We start from the raw sequence: 23935 nt of genomic DNA, 5'->3' as shown, positions 1-23935 counted from the left end.
TTAACAATGTAAATTTAATTTAAAGTATAAATCACTGCCTCGTAAGTTTAATAGTTGCTATAGTCTGTCTCACGCTTAGATTGCAGTACAGATGGTGAACACTGTTGCCAGATTGAGAACACCAGACTTGTTAAAATTACATGTATTATTTGCATACCATCGTTAATCATAATAAGTTTTAATATTTTTAATTTGACTGTTTATTGCGTTTTCTAAGATCACAAAACATTGTCTACTGATAGTATTAACACATTCTGACAAAAAAAAATTAGATGCTAAACAATAACTATTATTTCACAGGAGAATTTATTTGTAGCAGTCTGTCCTATTAATAACAAGGCATTGCATTAAAGCATGTGCTACAATCAAACGAGCCAATTTTTTAAAATTAAATGATGTAAACAAATTGTTAATGATTAAAACCAAGAAGGCTTCTATCAATAACATCTCCTTGGAAAATAAAAAACAAACATAAACGTGATTTGTATCCGATGATTTTCTTGAAGTTAGACAGGAAAATTTATTTCCAAAATTATAATTCCAAATTTTTAATTACAAAAATTATTTTTCAGATAAATTAAAAAAAAATAATTACTTACAAAGTTGTTTGCACTCTATGGCGTGTATCTGGCAACAGAGCACACACAAACAAGGACAGTGTTAAAGGCAGAAAATGTGGGTTTGAAGTGAGAATAAACGTTCACATAAAATGCAGATTGTAATTCAGGGATGAGACGCGCTGCAGAGCAGCAGGTCAACCTTTACAGTCGGGCCGACGGCGAACGAACTCGCGCGAGGAGAGGAAGGGAAAGGCAGGCGGCGACCACGGCGCAAGGTCAGGGTCCGCCCCGCCGAGGTCAGGAGCGACCCGGCCGATCAGAGGCGGTCACGTGCAGCCGGGCGTGCGGGTCGGGCGACTCCGCCGCGCCGCCTCCCCCCTCCCCTCCCTGACTTTCCTTTCCCGGTTACGTCACACAGGCCCGGTGGCGGAGGAAGATCTGCTAACCCTTACTGTCCTTTCGTCGACTGAAGCAGTGGACACTTTATAATGATGCAAGGGCGTCGCCGGGGGGGGGGGGGGGGAAGGGGGGCAGTTGCCCCCCCCCCCACATTTAGAGCCCTAGAGATTCAAAAAAATGTAGCCAAATGCAAAAAAAAATACATACTTTTCCCATAACTTGCCCCCCCCCCCCCCTCCTCCTCCTAGGCCATCGGCTGGCGACGCCTTTGTAATGATGCGTGCGTTTATTAAACTTTGGATGTGTGATTCATTGTGTAGCCTACAGTGCTCACTTTGCTGTGTGGCAACATCCATTCAATAGACTGGTAGTGTTAGCGAGACATCCTACGAATTCTCAGCAGGAGCAACTCTACCATTAATGTTCGTGTTGGCTAAAAGCGGTACGAGAAACCTATTTCTAATGTATGATTATATGCTCGTAGTCTTCAGCGAATCCAAGAAACATGGACAAAAAGAACACAAAAATTCGAATTTTCCCTCGGCATAAACAGGTAGTTTGCGTTCGTCCTCGAGACCACAGCCGGCCATCTTTGCAGCAGACAGTTCGTTTGGCGTGAGCGAAAAGGTAGTTTTTCATAGAAACTTTTATGCCCACATCTGTTGTCTGGTCTTCCTCGTTGCCATTGAGTATGTATGAAATAAGTTAGATTAGATGAAGCATATCATTGCAGGATATTTTCGTTATAGTCAAACTCGAGCCATCTGCCTTTGTCAGCAAGCTTGTCTCTTATACGGAGAAATGCCTGTGAAGGCAAAGTACAGCTGTACAGCGAAGCTTACTTCACCAAGCAGGAAAGGCTGGTATTCGTGCAGTTCCATTTTCGTAATGCTGTTATGAAACATTACCGGGTCTTCCATTTTAAGAATTTCGTCTTCCATATTTATTTGGCACTTGTCATATACTGTAAATAAACTTTACGTTGCCAGATGTCAATGCACCGATGTCAGGCAGAGAACTGTTATTTTTCACGCAGATGCGATTTATTTTATATCTTTTCTGTGCCACAAACATTATTTCCATCGATTCAAGCGTAGACAAAGTGTAATTTATTACTTAAAAAATTCACACGTGTCCTTGCTAGTTAACGGTTCTGACGACGACTTCGTGTGCGCACATTACGATTACTGAAACATCTATGATACCTTGTGGTACGGTACTTGAACAAATTTATATCTTGACGGGGCCATTGACGAAAACTCGTGTAGCATGTTCTTTTAGTCTTCGGTTGAGTTACGTTCTACTTGCCCAATTGCAGTGTATCCTTATGACATTCACGGGTATGCGCGCATAGATTCATATATTATTTCTGCAGCATACACCTTTGGTTCATATCCGAGCATCGTACCGATGTTCCCGGGTTTCGTAAGTTCGACCTTTTCAACTGCATTTCAGAATGCTTTTTTTTTTGGTTTGAAGATGTAGAAATATTTTCGAAGATGATTATGAATATTTGTGTGGATTCTCGATAATGTACTGCGTTGAGTTCGAGGATGTACAAAGAATTACGAAAATGGCTGTGAAGATTTATGTGGATGCTTGTTAATGTACCTAGAAGAAGAAATCGAATATATTTATGTGGATGATCGTTGATGTACTACGATGAGAACGAAGTGAACGATGATAATTGCGAACTTTATGTAGATTTACGAAGAAATGGCGAAGTTTAAGTGATTTGGCGAAGATTTACGAATATGATTACGAATATGTGCGTTGATTATGGAGGATTTGCATCGAAATGTGCGTTGCGTACAGTCAATTGTGTAGCCAAATGTGTAGTCAGTTGAAGACAATTGGAGATCGCTAGAAAGAATATGAGATAGTTGAAGCTAGTTGGAACAAAATAAAATTGGAGCCAGATGCAACTGGAGCTAGTTGGAGCCAAATGTAGCCCATTGCCATTGAAGCTAGTTCGAGCTAGTTGGAGCAATGGATCGAAGACTCTTGGTCCTATATTTAGCATCAGGTGTATTGAGTATGATTACTGTAGGACTCGCTGTTCGAATATAATCGGCCCACCATATTTTTTTCTTCGAATTTTATAAACCAATTGACAGTATAAATATACTATTGGAAAAAATTCATACTATGAATGTGACTTGTTTCGACTCACAAATTTGAATGGTGATTGCAAGTATCTAAGTAAGAATAATGAATTAACTCTCAGTTTTTCTAAAGCTTTGATGGAGAGTGAGTCTCTCGTTTGGAACCTATGCCAACATCTGGAATGATTTAAATCATTAAAACATCAACTGTAGGTATTTCATTAACAAATTACACCTAAAATCTACACAATTTTAATAACTCTGAATGTGTAACATACCAGTGTAGCATTGCTGTCATCCGTTTGTATGTTATGAAACTTGAAAAGTCACAGGCAAAAGACTGATTGCAATTTTATCAGGACCTAATTGTACCTTATGCAGCAAGACCTTTACATACATGTTCAGTGCAAAACACTACGAAACATATCACTGTCCATTTAAAGCTAAAGAAAACTTTTTGCTGTGTATAAAATAATGTGGTTGAATAATCTGCCAACCTGATGAACTCAAAATGCATGTCAAAATACGTAAAGGAACAAACTGAAAGGTGATGGCTCCAAAAGTTACATGATTTTCGAACTTGTATATATTAATAGCTAATCTTGATTGTGAATCTCAGATCGCCCTTGTTTGTGGAGGAGCATAAATAGTTTCTCCATTCCATCATCAAGACCATCCTCATCTCCCAAAGCTGCAATAGCTCCAACCACGAATAACGCGATGATATACATACTATTTCCAGTAGAAAATTCTTCAGCCCAGTCGGACCTAGCATCTACAACATTGTTGGTAGACATGATCTCGATGGTAGTAACGCCTAAACCCCCAGAGATCTCATTGGTAGCGACATAAACAGTGCCAAAATATGCATAAATATATGCCAAGGAGACTATGTGTTTACAGTACCGACATTATAATTTACCAACGTAGTTTCTCAGAAATTTAGTCAAATGACGTTTGGTCAACTGCTTGCTACCTGCCTGCTAATTTCATCAAGGAAATTAAGCAATTTACTGGTAAACCTGCAGGCTTTGAATATAACTCTAAATAAAATAATAACAAGTAAAAATAAACAAAGGAGCATTAATTTTTTTTTACAAGGACAAAATAAGAAAAAATTGGTTACAGCACTTAAGTAAGGTGTCTCAACACACTATTTGTAAATACCAGTGATGACTCCAAAGTCTTTGCTCACTTTGTTTGAAGATGATAAGATTTATCTTGTATAAATATATTTAAACAAAGCGTAGTTGCAAAACAACGAAAAACATCAAACTAAAAAAAATTACATTTAAGTTTTTACAAAATACTTTTATTTTAACTTATGATACATCAACTATGAAAGTGAGGACCAGCACTTGCAAGTAGAAGTATTGGGAAGGAAATATAACAGAATCAGTTTAATACAAAGTATCTCTCGTAATATTCATTATTGTATTTATGCAAAGATACAAACATCTTACCAAATGTATAATTTACAAATATGGCTTTAATACAACGAATGTAAGCTTAAGTACAATATCTATAAAATAGGCTTTAATTAGGAGCTAGAACTAGGCATATTTTTATTTATAATACACAGTGTTTATACTTAATCTAATATCACAGATTGCAGGTACAGTCTACTTTAATAGTTACTGTACAATACTATGATAGGCATGTCATCTCATTACTTAACACCAATTTGGCCAAATAATGCCACTGACCTATCACTTTTGTTTCCTTTTGTACACAAACATATTCACAATGTATGTATTAATTCAATTCGTAAATTATTTTTGTTAGTAGTTATGGTACATATATATGTATATATGTATATTTATTGGATGTTTACAAACTGCGACTACAACGCCGAATTCTTTACATCATACAAAAATATAAATCTCTGGATAGTTTAAATTTAACAGGTTCTCTGAAAGTACTTGACCAATAATTGCACTGCCCTCATGACAGTCATGAGTTGTTATTCTTAACTTGATCTTTAGTAGTTTGTGACGGAATTATTATATTTACATCTCAAATTATTTTGAAAATATATTAATTTCAAACAGCCGCTGGAGAAAATAAATTGGTGTTTCTATTTGTAGTTTTTCCTAATAAACAAGTAAACTTAATTTTACTATGTCGTAACATTAACTAACGATTGTAGAATCTTGACGATATGTTCATTTTTCGTAACGATTCTCATGTGGTCCCTCCATACACTCGCTGGCATCTGAGACCCAGTCCGTATCTTACTTCAAGCTCGTGGGAAAGACTTAGATTCACTGGAAATGGAGTCTGATGTCCGCACTGTTCCGAACATATCCGATGTTTGCCCTAGCTCGTGCAACTTCTTGGCCGGAATTAAAAAAAAACACACACAATTTTTAAGATATTTCATTAGGTACTATTTTAGAGTACCTATTTTAAATGTCCCTAACTCTCACCTAACCAAACATTCTTTTAGTCACGAACACCTAGACGTGCTAAAAACAATGTGGACTGTTCGCTTGTTTGACGAGGTTGACTTGACTTTCGTCCTTAGCACATTACTCTCCAGCGTTGTCTCTCGAACCGCCGATACAACTGCCACGTTATACACTGTAAAAAATATCGCCATTTGGTACTCTAGTAGACCTGCGCCCTTCACATGCCGGCGTAACTCCATCTAATAAACTCCTCAAGATCCCTGAGATGCCAGTCAGGATGATAGAATTGTTTCCACATATCGTCCCTAACTCGTATTTTAAGAAGAGGGAAAATGTTTCAAACAATTTATTTTCACGATAGCCATCAAGTGCGGTAAAATTTTCTCGGTTATGGAATATTGAAAGCAACTCGAGGGTTTGGACTGCACTTTCATTTTTATCACCACACCGTGGAAATGATGGGGTCACTGCTAAAAGTCGTCCCTTGTAGGGGGCGAGTCAACAAGGGAAAGCACTGAGCGCCAGCTCAGCTCTTTGTACAAAGGGGCGACGAGGTATTTAACGCGAAAACCAGGGTAACCCTTTGCGCACTGAATCTTGTAGACCCAGAACACGGCCGTAAGCTCCCCCGAGGACAAAAGTGATATGTTCAAAATCGTAAGTTCAAAGTGGAAAAAAAAAGAAAAGAAAATGTAAGCAAGTCTTTCAGTACTCGATAGAGCTGATGTGTAACATCTAACCTCGGTAAAGTCCAAATTCGTTTGTTTTCATGTTGCAAATAAACTTGTAATATAAAACTCGGGGCTCTGACACGACATTTAACTAGTATTTCTTTAAAATAATGCCGAGCATGGTAAATAAACGCAAATTGTGTTTTCACTTACATTTCTGGACGCAAATCGCACATAGTTTCAGCACCTACCGCTAGAATTCGCTGCCAGAGCAGCTGCGTCGACTATCGAATAATTCGGTTTTCAGACAGAAATTTTCAACTATATAATGAAACAGCTCCAATTAATTCTAAAAAGACTTTAAAAAATTAACCCCGAGTTTGAACATGATTTTTGACAAAGAAATTGTATTAAAACAGTTCTTGTATTGTTAAAATTCGTTGAAAAGTTAATTCTATAAAGTTTCTCTTTGGCTTTATGAACTTTAGTTCGCGCCATCCGCTACAGATGATGGCACCGTGGTTGTTACACTTTCCATGTTCCTTGACTTCCGTCGCGTTCACGAATTTATTCCCACCAAATGTCGTATATCGAGAGATGAGATGTTAAACATAAAAGGAGTGTTTTTTTTTTAAGTAAAATTTTAGGCACTTGTCAGTAATAGTCGATCATCGATTGCTTCTCAAGTCGACCACGCTGGTCACCGCAGCAGCCAGGCCAGCGCCGTCGCGCACAGCAGGCCGAGCTGCGGTCGACCGGATGACGCCGTGCCCGCGGCGGGCGAACCGACGATCGCCGGCAGCCAGTGGGTCAGCGACACGATGGACGGCCCCTCGTCTCCGTCGCGGCCCTCCGAGTAGTTGAACGCGGGACTCGTCGGCATGTCGTCCAGATCCTCGCGGTCCGGAAGCCAGCTGTCGCAGCGCGGGAACCCCCGCGGCACGGGCGCCATCTGCGAGTCCTCGCCGACCTTCAGCACCACCGCCATGCCGATCTCCACGTGGAACTCGATGTGGCAGTGCAGCAGCCAGTAACCTGCGCGCACAACCGTCCGACGTCCATCCATCAGCGGTCTCAAGTACACCACAGACTTACCGCCCGACATATCTGTGCTGACAGCACAGGCGGGAGTTGGGAAAGAAACTGAGGTGTGACTGCAAAAATATGTATAGATGCATTAATGGGCGTAGCCAGGATTTGTGGGAGAGGGAGCCAAGTGAAGGTATAACAAGAACATATTTTTGATAGGCTTTTTATAACGTTTACAACGTTAAATTATAGATTATATTATTTGCTGTTAAACATGACGAACTGCTTTTTAAAATGTGTTTAATAACAACATTTTTCTAAAAGAAAAGAAAGTAATTCAATTGTCATAATGTGTGTAGCATATGTATCAAATATATACATTGTTAATACTGGGAATACCGGCTGCCATTTATAAGACTGTCGCTGTCATGACAACTCCAGGTTTTCAAACAAAAATCTTGACGCTGAGTGGTATTTGGTCTCATTCCCAGGACCTGTGATGTCGGACTCTCAACTGAGGGCGGTGCGACATCCGGGAATGTAACATCTTTCACGTGTCGATGTTGGCAATACTAGCGAAGGTTTCAAATATGTCAACCTCACCCTCGACTGGTAAAACCAGCATACAAAATAATATTGACCTGCTTAAGTAGGTAACATTTCGATATTGGCATCGAATATCTCACAGTCTTACATTTATGTATATGTGATGGTTATTTTATAAATTTTAGTACTTATATTATTTAAAGTACAACAATAACAACATGTTAAATCTAACTTCAGTAAAATCAAATCACTGTGTGTTGATATCTGTCAATCCGACTGTCATGATGTGTGAATATGTGGAATGTGATGTGGTTCGTTGTATATATATGAATGGTTGTCAGGAAAATGGGGACTCATAACCAACGTCAAAATTGCTGAAGTAGACTCTCGTCCTGAAAGTGACCACTCGTTGAATAGTATGTCTTTTTTCGTACATATCCCCCTTTACCAAAATAAAAATGATCATATACCATTACAAAATAATTTTTTTCTTTCGACAGTGCAGTTCATGCAGGAGAATCTTAAAATGCATACTAAGCTTGATATGTCATAGAAGACTCATGCCACAACTGAACACAATTCTCAATCTATACTTGCTGCGAAAATTATTCTATGTCAAATTTTTAACTTTTGGTGGTTAGCCTTTTTTCAAGCTAAATTCTGTGGGGCATCCGAAAAGCTTTAATACAATATAGCCCATGAATACTCTATGATGTAGTTAGGTTTCATCCCCTCCCCCCACCTATTTCCATTTCTCTGGAACAAGTTCGAATTTCGAACAAAACTTTCGTTCTTAAATAATGAGTTCGACTCAAATGCAACATTGACAAAGCATAAAATGTGGCATGCAAAAACATCATCTTCACAAAGAAACAGGATCATAAATAGAAATGTGTATCATGTTTGAATACCAAACACATGGCAAAAGTGTCACTTATGTGGGTACGGCATGACACCGACCTGGGTTGGAGGCGTGCAGGCGCACGACCGTGTAGCCGCCGTCGGGCACGGTGACGGTGTCCTTGTACGGAGCCCGGTGCAGGTTGCGGCGTAGCAGCCCCGCCGCGTCCAGTGCCTTCACCTCGTCCACTGTGGTGGTGTTACCGAGACGCTCCATGGCCACCACGCGGAACGCATGCCCGTGCAGGTGGAACGGGTGGTTGGCATCGTACGGCACCCCTGCAAGTGACCACACACACCCTTCCCCATCAGTCCCTGTGCTACGTCCAGCACCTTCACCTCGGCCACAGTGGTGAATTTGCCTAGCTGTTCCATGGCCACCACGTGGAACACATGCCCAACGTGGGATGCATTACCATGTAGGTGGAAAGGTTGGTTGGCATCGTATGGCACTCCTGCAAGCGAACACACACACCCTTCCCCTATCAGTCCCTGTGCTGTGTGCCGCCAATTAGCATTTTTCGGCACAATTGTAAATTAGAATTTTTAAATTATTATTTCAGCAGTAATTTTGTAGCTAAAATTTAAACTTTTTCAACTTATTGTACACTCCCACTTAATCTTTGTCAAGCTAGTTCCCCGATTCGTTCCCAGTGCCGTGTCTGATTTTTGCCAACCCTCTGCGAGGGCAGCATTCAGGCTCGTCTTATCCTTGCTTCAGCGCACGTCTTGTCACTGAAACATGGTCTGATGCCATGATCAGGACTGCTTTTGGCTGCAGCTTCACAGGGCAGCCAGTTTCTCAGAGCTCACCTGAGGTGAGCACTTACTGTCATGCTCCCGAGAATGTATAAGTGCTCTGGGTAAGACATTTCTTACGAACCAGCATTCCCCCCTTACCCTCTTTTCCACGAATCACCGCCCAGAGCATTGACATGTCCTTAACCCCGGCCAGCGATGGTCTATCTCGCGAGTATACAAACGTATCACCCCTGACCTCTAGTGGCGACATTAGCAACTACTCCGAGCGGTTGTCAAGCTCAGCCTGCACCCTAGCAACTCACACAACCAACATCTGCCTGTCGTTCTTCCCGAGACAGTAGAGCACTCCACCAATCTCCTCCATAAGCCCCATGCTTTTGAATTAGTCTCGTGCGATATGCACGAGTCGACTTCTTATCTGTTTAGGGCACTACCCAGTAGATCGTGCTGCGATCGGGCATTAACACCAACATCGAGATATCGAAGTCAGTATTTCTCGATCCCTCACTCTAAAGTCTTTGGAACCTTTCGTACCTGAAGCCGAAGTATCCCCCCTTCCTTTCTTAATCAAGCGCCTATTTTAATTAAGCACCACACTGACCGCCTAGGGACTTCTTGGGACGACGTCAGACTGACTACTTCGTTTCTCGGCTAGAACTCAGCAAGTTTCAAATTCTACACGCCCTCTAGGATGCAGTTATCTCGTCAAGAGATATTCTCGCTAAGTTTTTAGATAGTAATTCGTCAGTCTGTGTTTCAATGTAGAAACTTTTATATTTTGATAAATTTAATAAATTTAAATTATCAGTGCTTCCGCGTCCATCGCGCTTGTTTCGGTTAGGATCTCGTGCGCATCCCGGCGGGCCTCCTCCTGAGCGCAAGGAATACACCCTGTTTTAACAGGATTTAAGAATTGGTGTCCCAGAGTCCCAGAACCAGTATCCAAGAATCAGTATAAAAAAATTGGTATCCCAGAGCCAGCACCGAAATTGCGGCCAAATGCTCTTCCTCGTCTTCAATAACCGGAAACAAATGAGGCGCCACCTGGCAGCCCGGCTACAGTAGAATGTATCACTCCCGACCAGCAAGTTTCAACTAAACGACCCCCAAATTCTCCCCGACTTCTACAGTGTGACAGTGCTATGCAATTTATGAGTGCCAGCTAATTGTACTATATATGTGATAACTAAAGTGGGAAGTGCAGGACTTAAATTATGCTACATGCTAATAATTATCACTCTGGGATTGTTTATTATGTTTAACTATGGTGTAAGGTACCTCTTAATAATTTGACACAGGCCGACCCTATTATAAAATTTTAACTTATAAAGGTACTACCCTATATATAAAAAATTGTAACTTCTAATGTATTAGTCCCATTATATATTTTAAATTATTAACTCCTTTACCAAACCAATCTATAATTATCGAGATAATGATTTGTTTACTTTTGTTCAATTAAATATGATAAAAAAATTAATAGATGCACAGTTATTGGCGAACCTGCATTTGTTGTTATTTATTCTTTTGAAACTAAAGATCTACAGTCTCCCAAAATGTTTCCAGGGAGACATTTATGTTACACCAATGTAAAGACAGAAGTGTAACAGCTGCAGCCAACGCCTTCATCTTGGCCACGGTGGTGAAGTTGCCGAGTTGTAATTACTTCCTTTTCTTCATCAGGAAACACCTTTCTTTCGAAGTTTTGAAATACCAACCACCCACACATTAAAAATAATTATTTCAGAAAGAGCTGCCCCTGCTCACACTCATGTTTACGCGTGATGGTTCGGACTGATGGATGGGTATCTGGAGGACATCGGCGGACAGCTCACCCTCGTCGACGAAGATGAGCTCGACGACGGCGCCCAGCGGCACGGCCAGCACATGCAGGCACTCGCAGAACTCGGCGGTGCAGTTGCCGACGGTGGACGAGTTGCAGAACATGTCGGGCGCCAGGAGGTCGCGCTGGGACAACAGCGGGAACGGAGGGAGCTTCATGGAGATGTGGTTGAACTGGGGCGTGTACACATGGCTGCCCGCTGAAACACACGCGCCACATCACACCTGTGAGACCCGTCCCACGACACGGGATGTAATAGATGCCTTCATGCGCGCCGGTTCAGAGGAGATACACCGCTAGAAGCACCAGCGAGCGTTGAATGTATCATCCCGCCTCACTGAACATTTCCAATACTAAACTATAATAAAAGAAAGTTAATGGTCACTCACCGTCACCGAAGCCGTAGTAGGGCGCGTGGAAGAAGTGCGGGTTGTCGACGGGGTAGAAGTCGTAGGCGAGGTAGAAGGTGAAGTCTGCCTCGGGCTTGAGGCTCTCGTCGTCCGGCTGGAGGGAGGTCAGCTCGGGCATGGAGACGGTTCCATCACTGCCCTCGGTGCCCACGTTCAGTTCGTTCATCACCTGGCCGAGGGGGGGGGGGGGGACCACTTGTGACCCTTGGTACAACGCCACTCGACATGGCCGTCAGTCTCGGCACCGGGCGGCCGCCACATTATAGACTAGTACATGGTGACTGGGTGAAGCTGTCGTTTCACCAGCTCGCTGTCTGCGCTGTGTTGGTTGGATGCCAAAAACATTGGCTGAAGAGTGGTGTTTGCATTGTGGAAACAGTTTCAAAGGACTTCATTTCTTGGAAATGATTGTGTTTAATGGGGCAGATTCTAATTCGGAATTATTAACCACCATCAGAAGTGGTGATACACTATATCTGCTGTTTGAGCATTACGATATAGCGATGGGGAGGTAATATATATATCGACAGAGAGTTGATTATAGTCAATAATAGAGTAAAGATAAAGAACAGGGATAGTGGAGTAAGAAATCTGCCATGGTCTACTGTAAGGAAGCAAACACGAGCATTTTCCTGGAGGGTGATTCAGAAGGGAAAAAAGGGTGAACAGGTATTATGGATGGGTGTACTGGTATTTGATCCTTGGTAATCCTTGGTGATCCTTAGAAATGTGAGCACAGTGTCTTACCACAGCGACATTTCGCTCAATTTTCCTGACTTCTATTGGCAGATCGTAAACCATGGCTGTCACAAGACATATAAGATATTCTACCCATTTACCCCGAATCAGACACCCGAATAATCCAAATTTTTGCTCCTAAGGATATTTTTTTTTTTTGCTGTTGTAAAAGTAAAAAGTTGGTAAGGATGGTAGAGGTACATAAATACTACCTAAACATGTCTTGAATATATATTTATTTACGTTTCTGGCCTGGTAGTGTAGGATTCCGCACATCTAGACGATTGCGTCAATTAAAAGAGGGTTTGGTGATATCAACCAGTAGAATTCCTAGGAGTGGCCCGCAGAACTATATTTATCAGTCCCATTTCACAGTGAATATTTTGCAAGCTCAAATAGGCCCCTGAGTAATGGGCTGGCCCCTGCGTATACGCCCACTAGGTCAGCGACATCTAAAACACTCAGAAATATTGAAAACCCCGCAAAACGACCCTTATCTATTCCGACCGTGAAAGTGGCCGTGCGAGTGGTAAACTCAGGGGGGAAAGGAGGGGGTGGGCTCACCAGACCGTCACGGCGCGCCTCGTCGTAGCCCACGTCGCCGGGCGGGTCCTCCAGAGGGGCGCCCTCGTAGCGCAGGATCGCCACCTGGTGCACGCTCGTGAAGCGCTCGTCGCCGTCCATGAGGCCGCGGAAGCGCACCCAGTAGCTGCCCACGCTCTGGTTGGCCGTCAGCACCACGTCGAACCGCTCGCCCGCGTAGCTCACCAGCGAGTCCACTGCAACGATAGGTCGCGCCCGTGCTCCAGTTGCAGCGCGCATCACTCCTTGTTATAACCCTATTCCTTGTAACATTCCTCGTTATAGTGTTACTCCTTATAACATTCATAAGATTCCTCTTATAAGGTCCGTGGTCATAACATTCCTGGTTCGCTTTAACATTCCTCGTGAAAACTATCTAAGGCATAGATCCCCGGAAGCAGGGGGCACCCCCTCTCCCTCTGGAATTAATAAGCCCTTCACTGAGGTGGTCCACCTGCATCGCAAAATCATGACTGTGGAATGGTTTTATTAAAAGTTCATGTAAAATCTATGTTGTATGGGAAACTTTCTCATTATTTTTGTTAAAAATATTATGCTTATTGTATGCATATAGGTCAAAATATAGGCAGTATACAACACAGGTACAAGCATCCTCCCCAGAGATGACCCACAGCAAATCTCTCTGGTGTGTGTCTCCCCCCCTCCTCTGGGAATTTTTGGTGGCCTTCCTTGTGAATCCTTCGGAATTTTTGTGGCCCTGCATATAGGTAAGTATCATATCGCTTGTTTCAGCTCATGAAGTTGCAAATATCTAGTATCTACTATTTACACATAAACTAATAGTTTATAATTTGGAAGGGGAAGTTTTGTTAAATTCTTTTTAAATGAGTACGAGAATTAAGATTACAGTTGGAGATACTTCTCTTCCATAAAAAGTAAAGAAATTTAAAACAAATTTATAAGAAACATTTAAACTGTTATTTATGTTTTAATTACTAGACTTATGAAACCTAATGAAAAATTTATGCGTTCCTGAGCCCAAAACATGGTTTTTGCCTGTAGCATTAACCATATTAACTGACAGTAAAAAAGCTGAAGTTCACTTTTAAACCATCCATTAAAATATAGAAATGTGTTTTAGCAGAAATGAACCATGAAAAATAAAACAAATTTCAGTCATCGTCCGTGAAAAATATACGTATGTGTAATCATAACTCAAAGTATTAAGCACATTAAATTCGATTGAGTCTACCTTGAATCGGCTCGATGTCAAAACCGTCACTGCTGATGACAGTCATGGTGTGATTGTCCACAGACATCTGGATGGGCACGTTCAGAAACCCTGCGTTGATCAGTCGAAATCGGTAACGTAAACCCTGAAACAGATTTGAATTTTATTACGTGAGGTGGCAAAACACTTGATGTTAAGTTCTTTTTGTATTGCAAGAGTATTGGTTACATATTAATGAGCAGACATTTGGTTTCACAATCCACAATAAAACAATCTATTTGCAGCAGTAAAATTGAATGGTATTCCTTCGCTAATTCGTCTCAACCACACATCTATATTGACGGTAAAAAAAAAACTCCGATTTCGACAACACGTCGAAAAATTATCCATAGTTGTAATCGACAATTTTTTCGTCGTCGAAATCGTAATCGTAATCACCACCAACCAGGAACTTGTAATCGTCACGGGTCGCGGCTGTCGGTTCCCACGCGAACCTCTGAAGGGGTCGGTGAGGACTCCAAAGTGCTGCTTACGAGCACTCGCTGGTATATGTGGTGACCTCAATTCACTAACAGCACACGAACCTCATTCGATGATGCGAACCAAAAGGCGGCGTGTCGCGTCACAATACTCGAGACTCGCTGGACACGGTATGAATCAATGACGTCAAAGAGGCAGGAACCACTGAATAGTTTGCGAGTACATAAAAAATAACCCATTACCTAATAAAAATGATTATTTTGTTCCACCGATAACTCAAATATTTATTTTAGGTTGTTACATATATTTTTTTCATTTTTTTTAAAAGATTATTCTTGATATGTTCCAACAGTGCAAAATTTTGTGTCGTTAATGTTACTAAACGTAACCATTGCAATAGCAAACACGAAACCGTAGATTAACAAAACAAATATACTACAGTAACACTTCCTAGCCTGCGAATGTTGGTTAAGTTAACCTTCAGTGTTCATAGGTTGTGTTTATGAAAACATTAACTATGTTAATAGAAAATCGAAAATCTATTTTTTTTTTCACTATTTCATGTTTATTATAGTAAAATAACATCGTTAATATTTTTTTTAAATTATAAAACCTACTGATACACACAGGGGATATAACATAGCACACATACGTTTATTGCCATCCAAAATGTGTGTTCAAAATCTACAGTTACTGTACATGCCGTAACGCCAGAGTTTTACGAAAAATGTTTTCGTACTCACATAACATATTTCTGCGGCAATCTCCATGACCTTTCTTGTTTACTATGTCGTATATTGCAATATGTGTGTTTGTAATCACAAAGATACTTTCTGAAGCAATCTTCAAGACCTTCTTTATTTGCCATGTCGTATATCGCAATATGTGCGTTCATACTCACGTAGATTTATTCTGCAGCAATCTTTACGACCTTCGTTGTTTACCGTGTAGTATATCGCAGTATGTGCATTCTTACTCACATATATACTGTTACAGACTCTCTTCTTCACTGGTGTAATGTAAATATCCCCTTTAATAACTTTGGGAGACTGGTGAATCTTTTAGTTTCAAATGCAAAAAAAAAAAATAACAAATGCTATTTCTTCCATATATATAAGTGTCTCTATATTTATTTTACTTTTAATTAATTTAACATAAACTAACAAAACATGAATTCAACAAACAGGTTAAAAAGTAACTTAATTTACATAATGTATTGCCAAATATATTAAGATTATAACATTTAATGTATGGGTTGACAAATATATTAAACTATAACATTTTAATGTATGGGCCGGTCCTAATTTGAATATTACTATTAGGTTTTATTTTGCATAGATAAACAGAATCAGAAACAATAAAAAGGTTAAAATAAACAATCCCAGAGTTTTAAATATTAGTGCTTAGAGTTATTAAAGTCCCGTAAGGAAAGATTTTGGTTGTTCCAGTCTCTTCAACGTAGTGATCTAATTGCCACGCTGTAGATATCACTAAGAATTTGGAAGTGTGGAGATTTGAAGTTAGCTGGCCGATGGTTATGTGTTACATGATACCAGGGCGCCTTAGCCATCCTGGATCCCCGAGGAAGGGAGTGAGGAGTCGGTAGTCATGTCCACTCCAGGCTCTTGAACCCTGTCAAACAGGGAGTTGCTCCTAGCTCTCCAGAAGGTAGCCCGCCAGGATGCGAGGCGAAGACAAGCGCCGAACACGCGCGGTTGCCGCAGACGTTTCCATAAATTAAAATAATTACGAAATTTAGCAAGTTATAACTATTCATACTAGGTGCACAGACTGACTAATTACTGGTTATGAAAGAGATTAGGGACAATATACCATGACTAGCCGACTACATTATCGCACGACGACCGACTGAAGTCTTGCTGTCTGCTGGCCGATGATCCGAGGTGGTCAGTCTGCTAGCGCGGCGCGGAGTCCCCGCGGGGCAGTAGCGACTCGTAATTAAAACAGGCGATGGCTTTCGAAAGAAAGGTAGAAGGGACTTCGGCTTCCAGACCGAAAGGTTTCGAAGATTTCCGAGGGGGTGGTCGAAAAATACTGACCTCGATATCTCGACGTTGGTGTTAAAGGTCGATCGCAACGCGACCTACTGAGGGGTGTCCAATAAAAAACAGATCGACTCGCGCATCTCTCGCACGAGGCGACTTCGAAAGTAGGGAGCTTATGGAGGGGACTGGTGCAGCGCTCTGGTGGCTTGGAAATGAATTATGGGGCATTGCTTGGGGCGTGAGACACCAGGGGCACGTGTTTAGCAGGTGTTCAAACACCCAGGGGAAATAACTCGGAAATCCACCACGAGAGGGATGGGTGTCCTTGGCTTCAGCCAGGGTAAGTGTCCAGTCAGAGACCTGGGCAGGGTTCCCTGGAAAGGCTGGAGAAGAGGGGGGAGGTGAAAACTGCACGACGGTGGGAAATTAGGCTCTGCAGAGGCCAGATGCATGCCGAGATGTTGAGTAAAACGACTCGTGGGTGTACCTCGAGGTTGCTTGCCTCAGGAGAGCTCCGCGAAAAATAGGCTCTGGGAGAACGCAGAGATATGCCGTCTTGACAACTCGGAGGAGAATTACAGACGACAGGAGTGCATCGCAGCAGGGAAAAGGCGAGACACTTACTGACTTGCAAAAGACTCGGCAAAATCAGATCTAGGGCTGGGAATGGATTGGAGAGATTGGCCTGACAAAGATTAAATGGTACAGAGAGCTGAAAAATTTTAAGTTTTTAGCTGCAAAATTACTGGTAAAAATTTATGTTTCAAAATTCAAATTCAAAATTGTGCCAAAAAATGCTAATTGGCAACACAATACTTTCTGTTGTAATCTACTCGACTGTCGTTTCCCGTGTCGTTTATAGCAATATGTCTGTTCGGACTCACGTAAATACTTTCATTATGATTCCCACGACCTTCCATGTCGAAAATCGCTAAATGTGTGTTCGCAATAAGCCCGCAGGACAGGCGACGCACCTGCTGGACGACGAAGGTGGCGGTGGGCTGGCTGGTGTCGTCCACGCCCCACGGGTCCTCCAGCACGGCCGGCAGCGACACGTTCCTGCCCAGGCCGTTGACGAGGATGTTGCGCGGCTTGTTATCGGCGAGGCCGTGGTGGTGGTCGACGAACTTGTGCACTCCCATCTCAGGCACCCAGTCCAGTATCTGCACCAGGTGCTCCGGCAGGTCGCGGTCGTAGAGGGCGGTGTGCGGGTCCCACGACTTGGGCACGCGCACCACGAAGCCGCCGAACGCGCCGTCCGCCCTCTGGCAGCCTGCGCACGAACCAGAACTGCACTGCTGGGGATCTCTCCAGCTCGCGAGTCACACGCCTTCTACAGGCTGTCCAGCGACACCCACAAGCGGATTTACCTGATGTTTACCTGGCTTCTCCCCATACTTTATACCTTTAACATTTGATGTAGTATGAAAAGCTTGTCAAAATTTCATTAAGTGTCGTCTCTCAGAGCAGGCTCCGAGGAACCATACAGATGAGGTTCAGTTTCAAATGTCAAAAAAAAAAATTATTGGCACACCAGCATTGCATAGAAGCAAATACCGAGCCCAAATTAAATTATGTATTGTTCAGTTGATGTGTTAGGTGGTACAATCTGTGCAACCGGTTAATTTAAATCCCCTGATCGAACGTACATTTCACTAAATTTTCCCACATGTTTCCAGAAAATAAAAAATTCATAGAGCATTCCAAGTATTCTATGTTTTCTCTAAAGCAGGTCACGATCTAGCAGCACCTACACACTGGACTGTAACACAGCAGTTTTCTCGTCGGTAATGTGCTACAATGGGATTTAATTTCTTATGGTTTAACATCACATCGTTGTGCACTGAAGCTGGTGACCTACTTGCCCTTGAAGATGGCTGTGACAAGGTATGCAAAGTGTCGGAGTAAACTATCAATTATACAGATGCAGTCCCAACCCAGATGCTAAAAAGTAGTTAGTTACTCTAACCACAATGGTGTAAATTTGAGACGTTTCGCATGACACAAACTACAATGCAAAAAAATTCGCAGGAAGACTCGAGCAATATGTTCGTGCCATTTGTGCACACCACCCGTCACTACTACCCATTGAATGGTTTAGTAAAGTTTCGGACCGATGCGTGTCGGCTAATCGCGGCTGATGTTTCTAGAAAGATGACGAAACTTGACAATTTAGAGGAAGTAAGAGTCGCTATAAAGTTTCTGTCGGTGAACCTGAGGAAAGATCATTAACAGCCTCGGGGAAGGCTGATGAAGGGCAATCACTTTAAATGAAAGGAGGCCTCTGGCCTTGCGCCCGATGACCCGATGACACCAGAAGGTTAGATTCAGCAGGTGGTGGTGCATGACCGTTCTTAGTTGGTGGAGTAACTTCTCTGGTTAATTCTGAAAACAAACGAGATTCTGGGCTGCTAACCAGTCGCTTACGGTATATATTTGAGCTGCCAGCAACAAATGATCTTCTTAGAGGGACAGGTGGCCATATTGCTGGGAGGATCGACGGATGCTTGGGCGCTCACCGGAGTGCGAGTGCCAGAAGTGTGTGCCGCTTGTGGTGGCGTAGTACTGGTAGCGGAAGGCGGACTTGGGCGGGATTGGGCACTGGGTGACGTAGGGCACGCCGTCCATGTAGGGCGTGCCTCGCTGGTGATGCCCATGCCAGTGAATCGTGGTGCTCTCCTCCATCATGTGGTTCTCCACATCCACGACCACGTAGTCGCCCTGGCACACCTGCGGGGCACCAGGACACCCTTCAGCTCGGGACCGATGAACATCGCAAGCATGCAGGGTGTTTCCAAAACGTGTGGCATGAATCTAATGGGTGGTAGGCTTTCAGGGAAACTACGTGCGGAAAATTTACAGGCGCAAACAATGGCTCAAAAATTTGAATTGGTCTAACGTGAGAGGATTGGCTACTGGCTGAGGGGATAAGCGATCGCAGCTGCAGTGCAGTAACATTCAAATGCTCCGCTGGAAGTGGACAATGAGCCGATCGCTGCCTTATAGTGTTAGTGAAATTGGCACCCAGGAGCCTGGTGTACAGCACAGCAGGTGGTTTGCTGAGGGCTATTGGCACAGTGTTTTCTTTTCGGTTTGTCGCCTGCTTTAGTGCAAAGCAATTTTAACGCCATAGCACTGCGATCGAACACCCTCTCAGCTAGCGGATTATACTCCTGAACCTGCCAAATTCAAATTTGCATGTTACTATTCACAACTGTAACTTCACAGGTGTTTTCTTTTCCTGGCATTTGTCGTTTAACAAAAGTTGTTTGTTTTGGTATTTCCTGCCACTCATTTAATACATGGCCGCAATTTGTGTAAATCCTGTGTAAGCTTCAGACCTATTTAAAAGTTAAATGTTACACTAAGGCTTACTCATCATATCATTTGGATTAAAATATGCCGTAAATATGGATCCTATTCCTTATCCTGACATAATGTTTGGATGAATTGGAAATTATTTTCAGTGAACATCTTACTGTATACGGGGATGTACGAGGATGCCGGTCTTTCCAGGAAACTTGAGGTTTCGTTGGCTTTACGTTCTCTAGTAGATGTTCCATGTGGACGCTCTCTACATCTTTGTTCAAACTAGGCATATGTTCTGCCATCATTAGGCTTTACGCAAAAACATTTCCACACTTTCTTGTGAGATCGTTTCAGCGTTCCGAAATCAGTCTCCAGCTTATTATTGGAAGAGTACATCCGGAGAACTTGCTGGTGTCAGCAGGTTACCAACATATATAAAAAATCTAATAACCAAAATATTAAAAAAGAAAAAATTTCCAGAAACAAAATAATTATTCCTCCTAACTTTAGGGATGGTGTCATGGCTTTGGAGATCTCAAGTATTTTTTTTTTTTCGAATAAAATGTGGCCATCAAAAACATTCGCAACAGTAAGTGCAGAAAAGTGCGAAGAAATGCACAAAGTAATCTCATAAGTTGAAGTAACTTCGTACTTACCCTATAAAATAAGCATTTGTCCCAACACCATTATATTATTTTAACTCATTTGTGTTTCATGTTTTTGGGTCACATATATTCTCTCTCACCACATATTATTTTACTAAATGGGTTCTTGTAGTTAAACAAAAATAATTCAAGTGTATGTAATTAAGAACACACAGTGACATTTAATGCTATTAGATAATTTTTAGTAACTATCTGTCGACAAGAAATGAGACCAAACATAAAAATTCAAAAGTGCTATCAAGATAAATTTACAGGAAGAGGTCTCCAAGATAATGAACTAACCGACTGACCCCGGAGAAAGAATTAAGGCCTTCGCCTACCTGGACACACATAGAGCATACAGATCTTTAGCGTTTTGAAAACTGCTCAAGATATCCGAGCGGTGTCTGTTTACGAAAATCATTTAAGAATATGCTCAGAGCAGGTAAGTAGTTCTGTTTCTGGATCTCGTTTTTAAACTGTATTTGAAAGAGAGTGATAATGGCTAAAACGTGTGTATTCAGAATAATATTTAGGCATGATACACCCGATATAGATTCTTGAAAAAAAAACTCAAGGGACTTGTATTACACCTTTATCTTCATTTTTCCGTCATTAAATATTATGGTAACCGCTCGAACCTCACATTTGACCTATGCACGACGAGAACACTACCCGCTAGTTCAGAGCCTTGCACTTAGAGGCGATACCGCGCTAGAAGCATCGGCAAGCATCGCACTTATCATCTCACCTCGCTAACACTAGTACCCCTGCCTAGGCGAGACCCTTAAGTTGTCCTCCTAGTTGGGCTCACGAGGTCTGAAAGTGCGGGGGCGCTAAGGGTAACACTGGCTCGCATATTACACGTCTCTTCACCTCTACAGACAAATACCAAACTGTCGTACAGTTTTTTCGTTGCTAACTCGCCTGTATGGGACTACAAGCGGTGATGGTCTTATAATATTAAAGAAAAAGGCATCATGTACTTCCCTATACCGTTAAAAAAACCATACGTAAAAATTTGCATACCTATAAACGTTCTTATAATATCCATTTCAGCGTTTTTCTACTGTCCAAATTGTACATGTTATAGACGAAACCATTAAAACAAAAGACGTGTAGACAAGCGCTATGGCTCTTTCAATTAATAATAATAGTAGTTAGCAAACGGCGTGTTGACACCAGCCAGATGGCCACCGTCGCAATAGCGCTCCCGAGACGCAGCTGCGGGAGAAGCAAGGGCGCTGACCTCGATGATGGGGCCGGGCATCTGGCGGTTGACGACGACCACGGGGTGGCCTAGCGACAGAATGTGAGACAGCTGGTGCAGCTGCAGGAGACACTGACCTCGATGGTGGGGCCGGGCATCTGGCGGTTGACGACGACCACGGGGTGGCCTAGCGACAGGATGTGAGACAGCTGGTGCAGCTGCAGGAGACACTGACCTCGATGGTGGGGCCGGGCATCTGGCGTTTGACGACGACCACGGGGTGGCCTAGCGACAGGATGTGAGACAGCTGGTGCAGCTGCAGGAGACACTGACCTCGATGGTGGGGCCGGGCATCTGGCGGTTGACGACGACCACGGGGTGGCCTAGCGACAGGATGTGAGACAGCTGGTGCAGCTGCAGGAGACACTGACCTCGATGGTGGGGCCGGGCATCTGGCGGTTGACGACGACCACGGGGTGGCCTAGCGACAGGATGTGAGACAGCTGGTGCAGCTGCAGGAGACACTGACCTCGATGGTGGGGCCAGGCATCTGGCGGTTGACGACGACCACGGGGCGGCTGTATCCGTCGGCCGGCACGCAGTCGGGCCGGAAGCAGTCGCTGACGTTGGTGCGGCAGTCGTAGCAGGCCTTGCTCATGGTCACGTACCACTCCACGGCGAAGGTGTAGCGGCAGTTCATGGGCGGAGCTCCTTCCACGCACTCGCGCGCGCACTCGTGGGTGCCGCTGCTGCTACCTGTCACAGCCGGGCCAGCTCGCCTCTTACAGCTCGTGTACTTATTTAATGGTCTTAGGGAACTTAAATACTAATTTTTATTTAATTCTTAGCTTATACTGAAGGCATTAAATCATGTGGTACACAGTTTTATATTAACCGTTCGTATGTAACCTTCGTATTCAATTTTTTTTTTAGTATACCATTCATAAAACTGAATAAATAAATATATTTTGTGACTAAGAATTTTTTTTTTTATTGATTTATGAGCGATATACAGAAAAAATGTTTTCAAATAAGGCGTCATACGGACGGATAAACCAGAACTGTATACCTCACGATTCCACGCTTTCAATACAAGCTAGGATGGACGTAAAAATTTTTCTTTAAGTTAATAAACAACATTAAATAAATACTTGTTTAGTATAAAAGTATTTTTATAAACAATTCGGCATGGTTATGCAATGAAGTTATTTTTGTAATAGGGTACAAAAAAACGAATTTTTAGAAGCAGAGTAATTTAGGATATTAACGCCTTAATGGGCTTCTTTCCTCAATCGTTTTGACTTATAATACAATAATTTTGCCCACGATTTTAATTAATCTATAGTATAGAAGCGAAGTTCCACTCACTCACTGACAACGAAATATCCAGCTCCAAAATACACAGAGAGCTGAAATTGTTAACATAGGTTCACGTTGTTAATGCACCATTTAAGTTGTTTAAATTGGGCTAAAGGAAAACGACAGATATTTCTTCTTTTCAACGTATTTTAGTAAACTGCTAAATTAAATCTGTTTTACGAGTACTGACTGAGAAAGTGTTTACAATAACGACATATTCATAACGAAAATATGGCCTCGGGCTTAATTATTCAGGAAAAGTCTATACACTACGGACAAACTTCAGCTGTTGGTTTATAACGTAAACTAAGTTATCCAAAGACTGATGTACGCCTTTTGAAGTTGTAGCGGAACCAGGCGTTTATTGAAAATAATAAAGTAATATTGTGATGGAACGCCAGGTTTCTTAATAACGTCTAATTGAACAAAGTTCTACAACGACTGAAAATATTGTATTTAATCGAAAAAATTTAGAGTTTAAACCTTATTTCCCATACATTTTTCTGACGCGGAGAAATGATATGCCAAAAGTAACGAATTTGGTCATTTTACTATACTACTTTTAATCCAGCTGTTTTCGAGAAAAACTGTTAAAATATTTTTGAACAAATACTTCGACGGCTGGCAGGAGTGCAACTTTACTACACTCTTTTGAAAGAGCTGCCTCAAAACAGGGTCACTGATTGTTAAGTGGCGTACCAACAGTGATGGATTTCGAAGAAAACATTGAACTATTAATTAAACTAAATTCAAAGGCTGATCTACAGCACATTAACACG

The 23935-nt window shown here is 42.2% G+C and overlaps 1 protein-coding gene across 4 annotated transcripts in view; it reads right to left on the bottom strand.

The window, feature by feature from the left end:
* Positions 1-4354: 4354 nt before the first annotated feature.
* LOC134542927 (uncharacterized) overlaps positions 4355-23935 on the bottom strand; it is a 104336-nt gene continuing 84755 nt past the window's right edge. For all 4 annotated transcript variants that reach the window (XM_063387521.1, XM_063387523.1, XM_063387520.1 and 1 more), the window contains exons 3-11: positions 22327-22553; positions 19154-19364; positions 17609-17907; positions 14170-14293; positions 12939-13153; positions 11616-11805; positions 11219-11425; positions 8682-8900; positions 4355-7181 (exon numbers count right to left, since the gene is read on the bottom strand). In XM_063387521.1, the coding sequence (XP_063243591.1) occupies positions 6847-7181; positions 8682-8900; positions 11219-11425; positions 11616-11805; positions 12939-13153; positions 14170-14293; positions 17609-17907; positions 19154-19364; positions 22327-22553 (2027 nt within the window). In that variant the 3' untranslated portion in view covers positions 4355-6846. The remainder of the gene's footprint in view (positions 7182-8681; positions 8901-11218; positions 11426-11615; positions 11806-12938; positions 13154-14169; positions 14294-17608; positions 17908-19153; positions 19365-22326; positions 22554-23935) is intronic.

Source organism: Bacillus rossius, assembly GCF_032445375.1.
Source record: "Bacillus rossius redtenbacheri isolate Brsri chromosome 9 unlocalized genomic scaffold, Brsri_v3 Brsri_v3_scf9_2, whole genome shotgun sequence".
Lineage (NCBI taxonomy): Eukaryota > Metazoa > Arthropoda > Insecta > Phasmatodea > Bacillidae > Bacillus > Bacillus rossius.
This window is presented reverse-complemented; position numbering and strand designations above follow the sequence as displayed.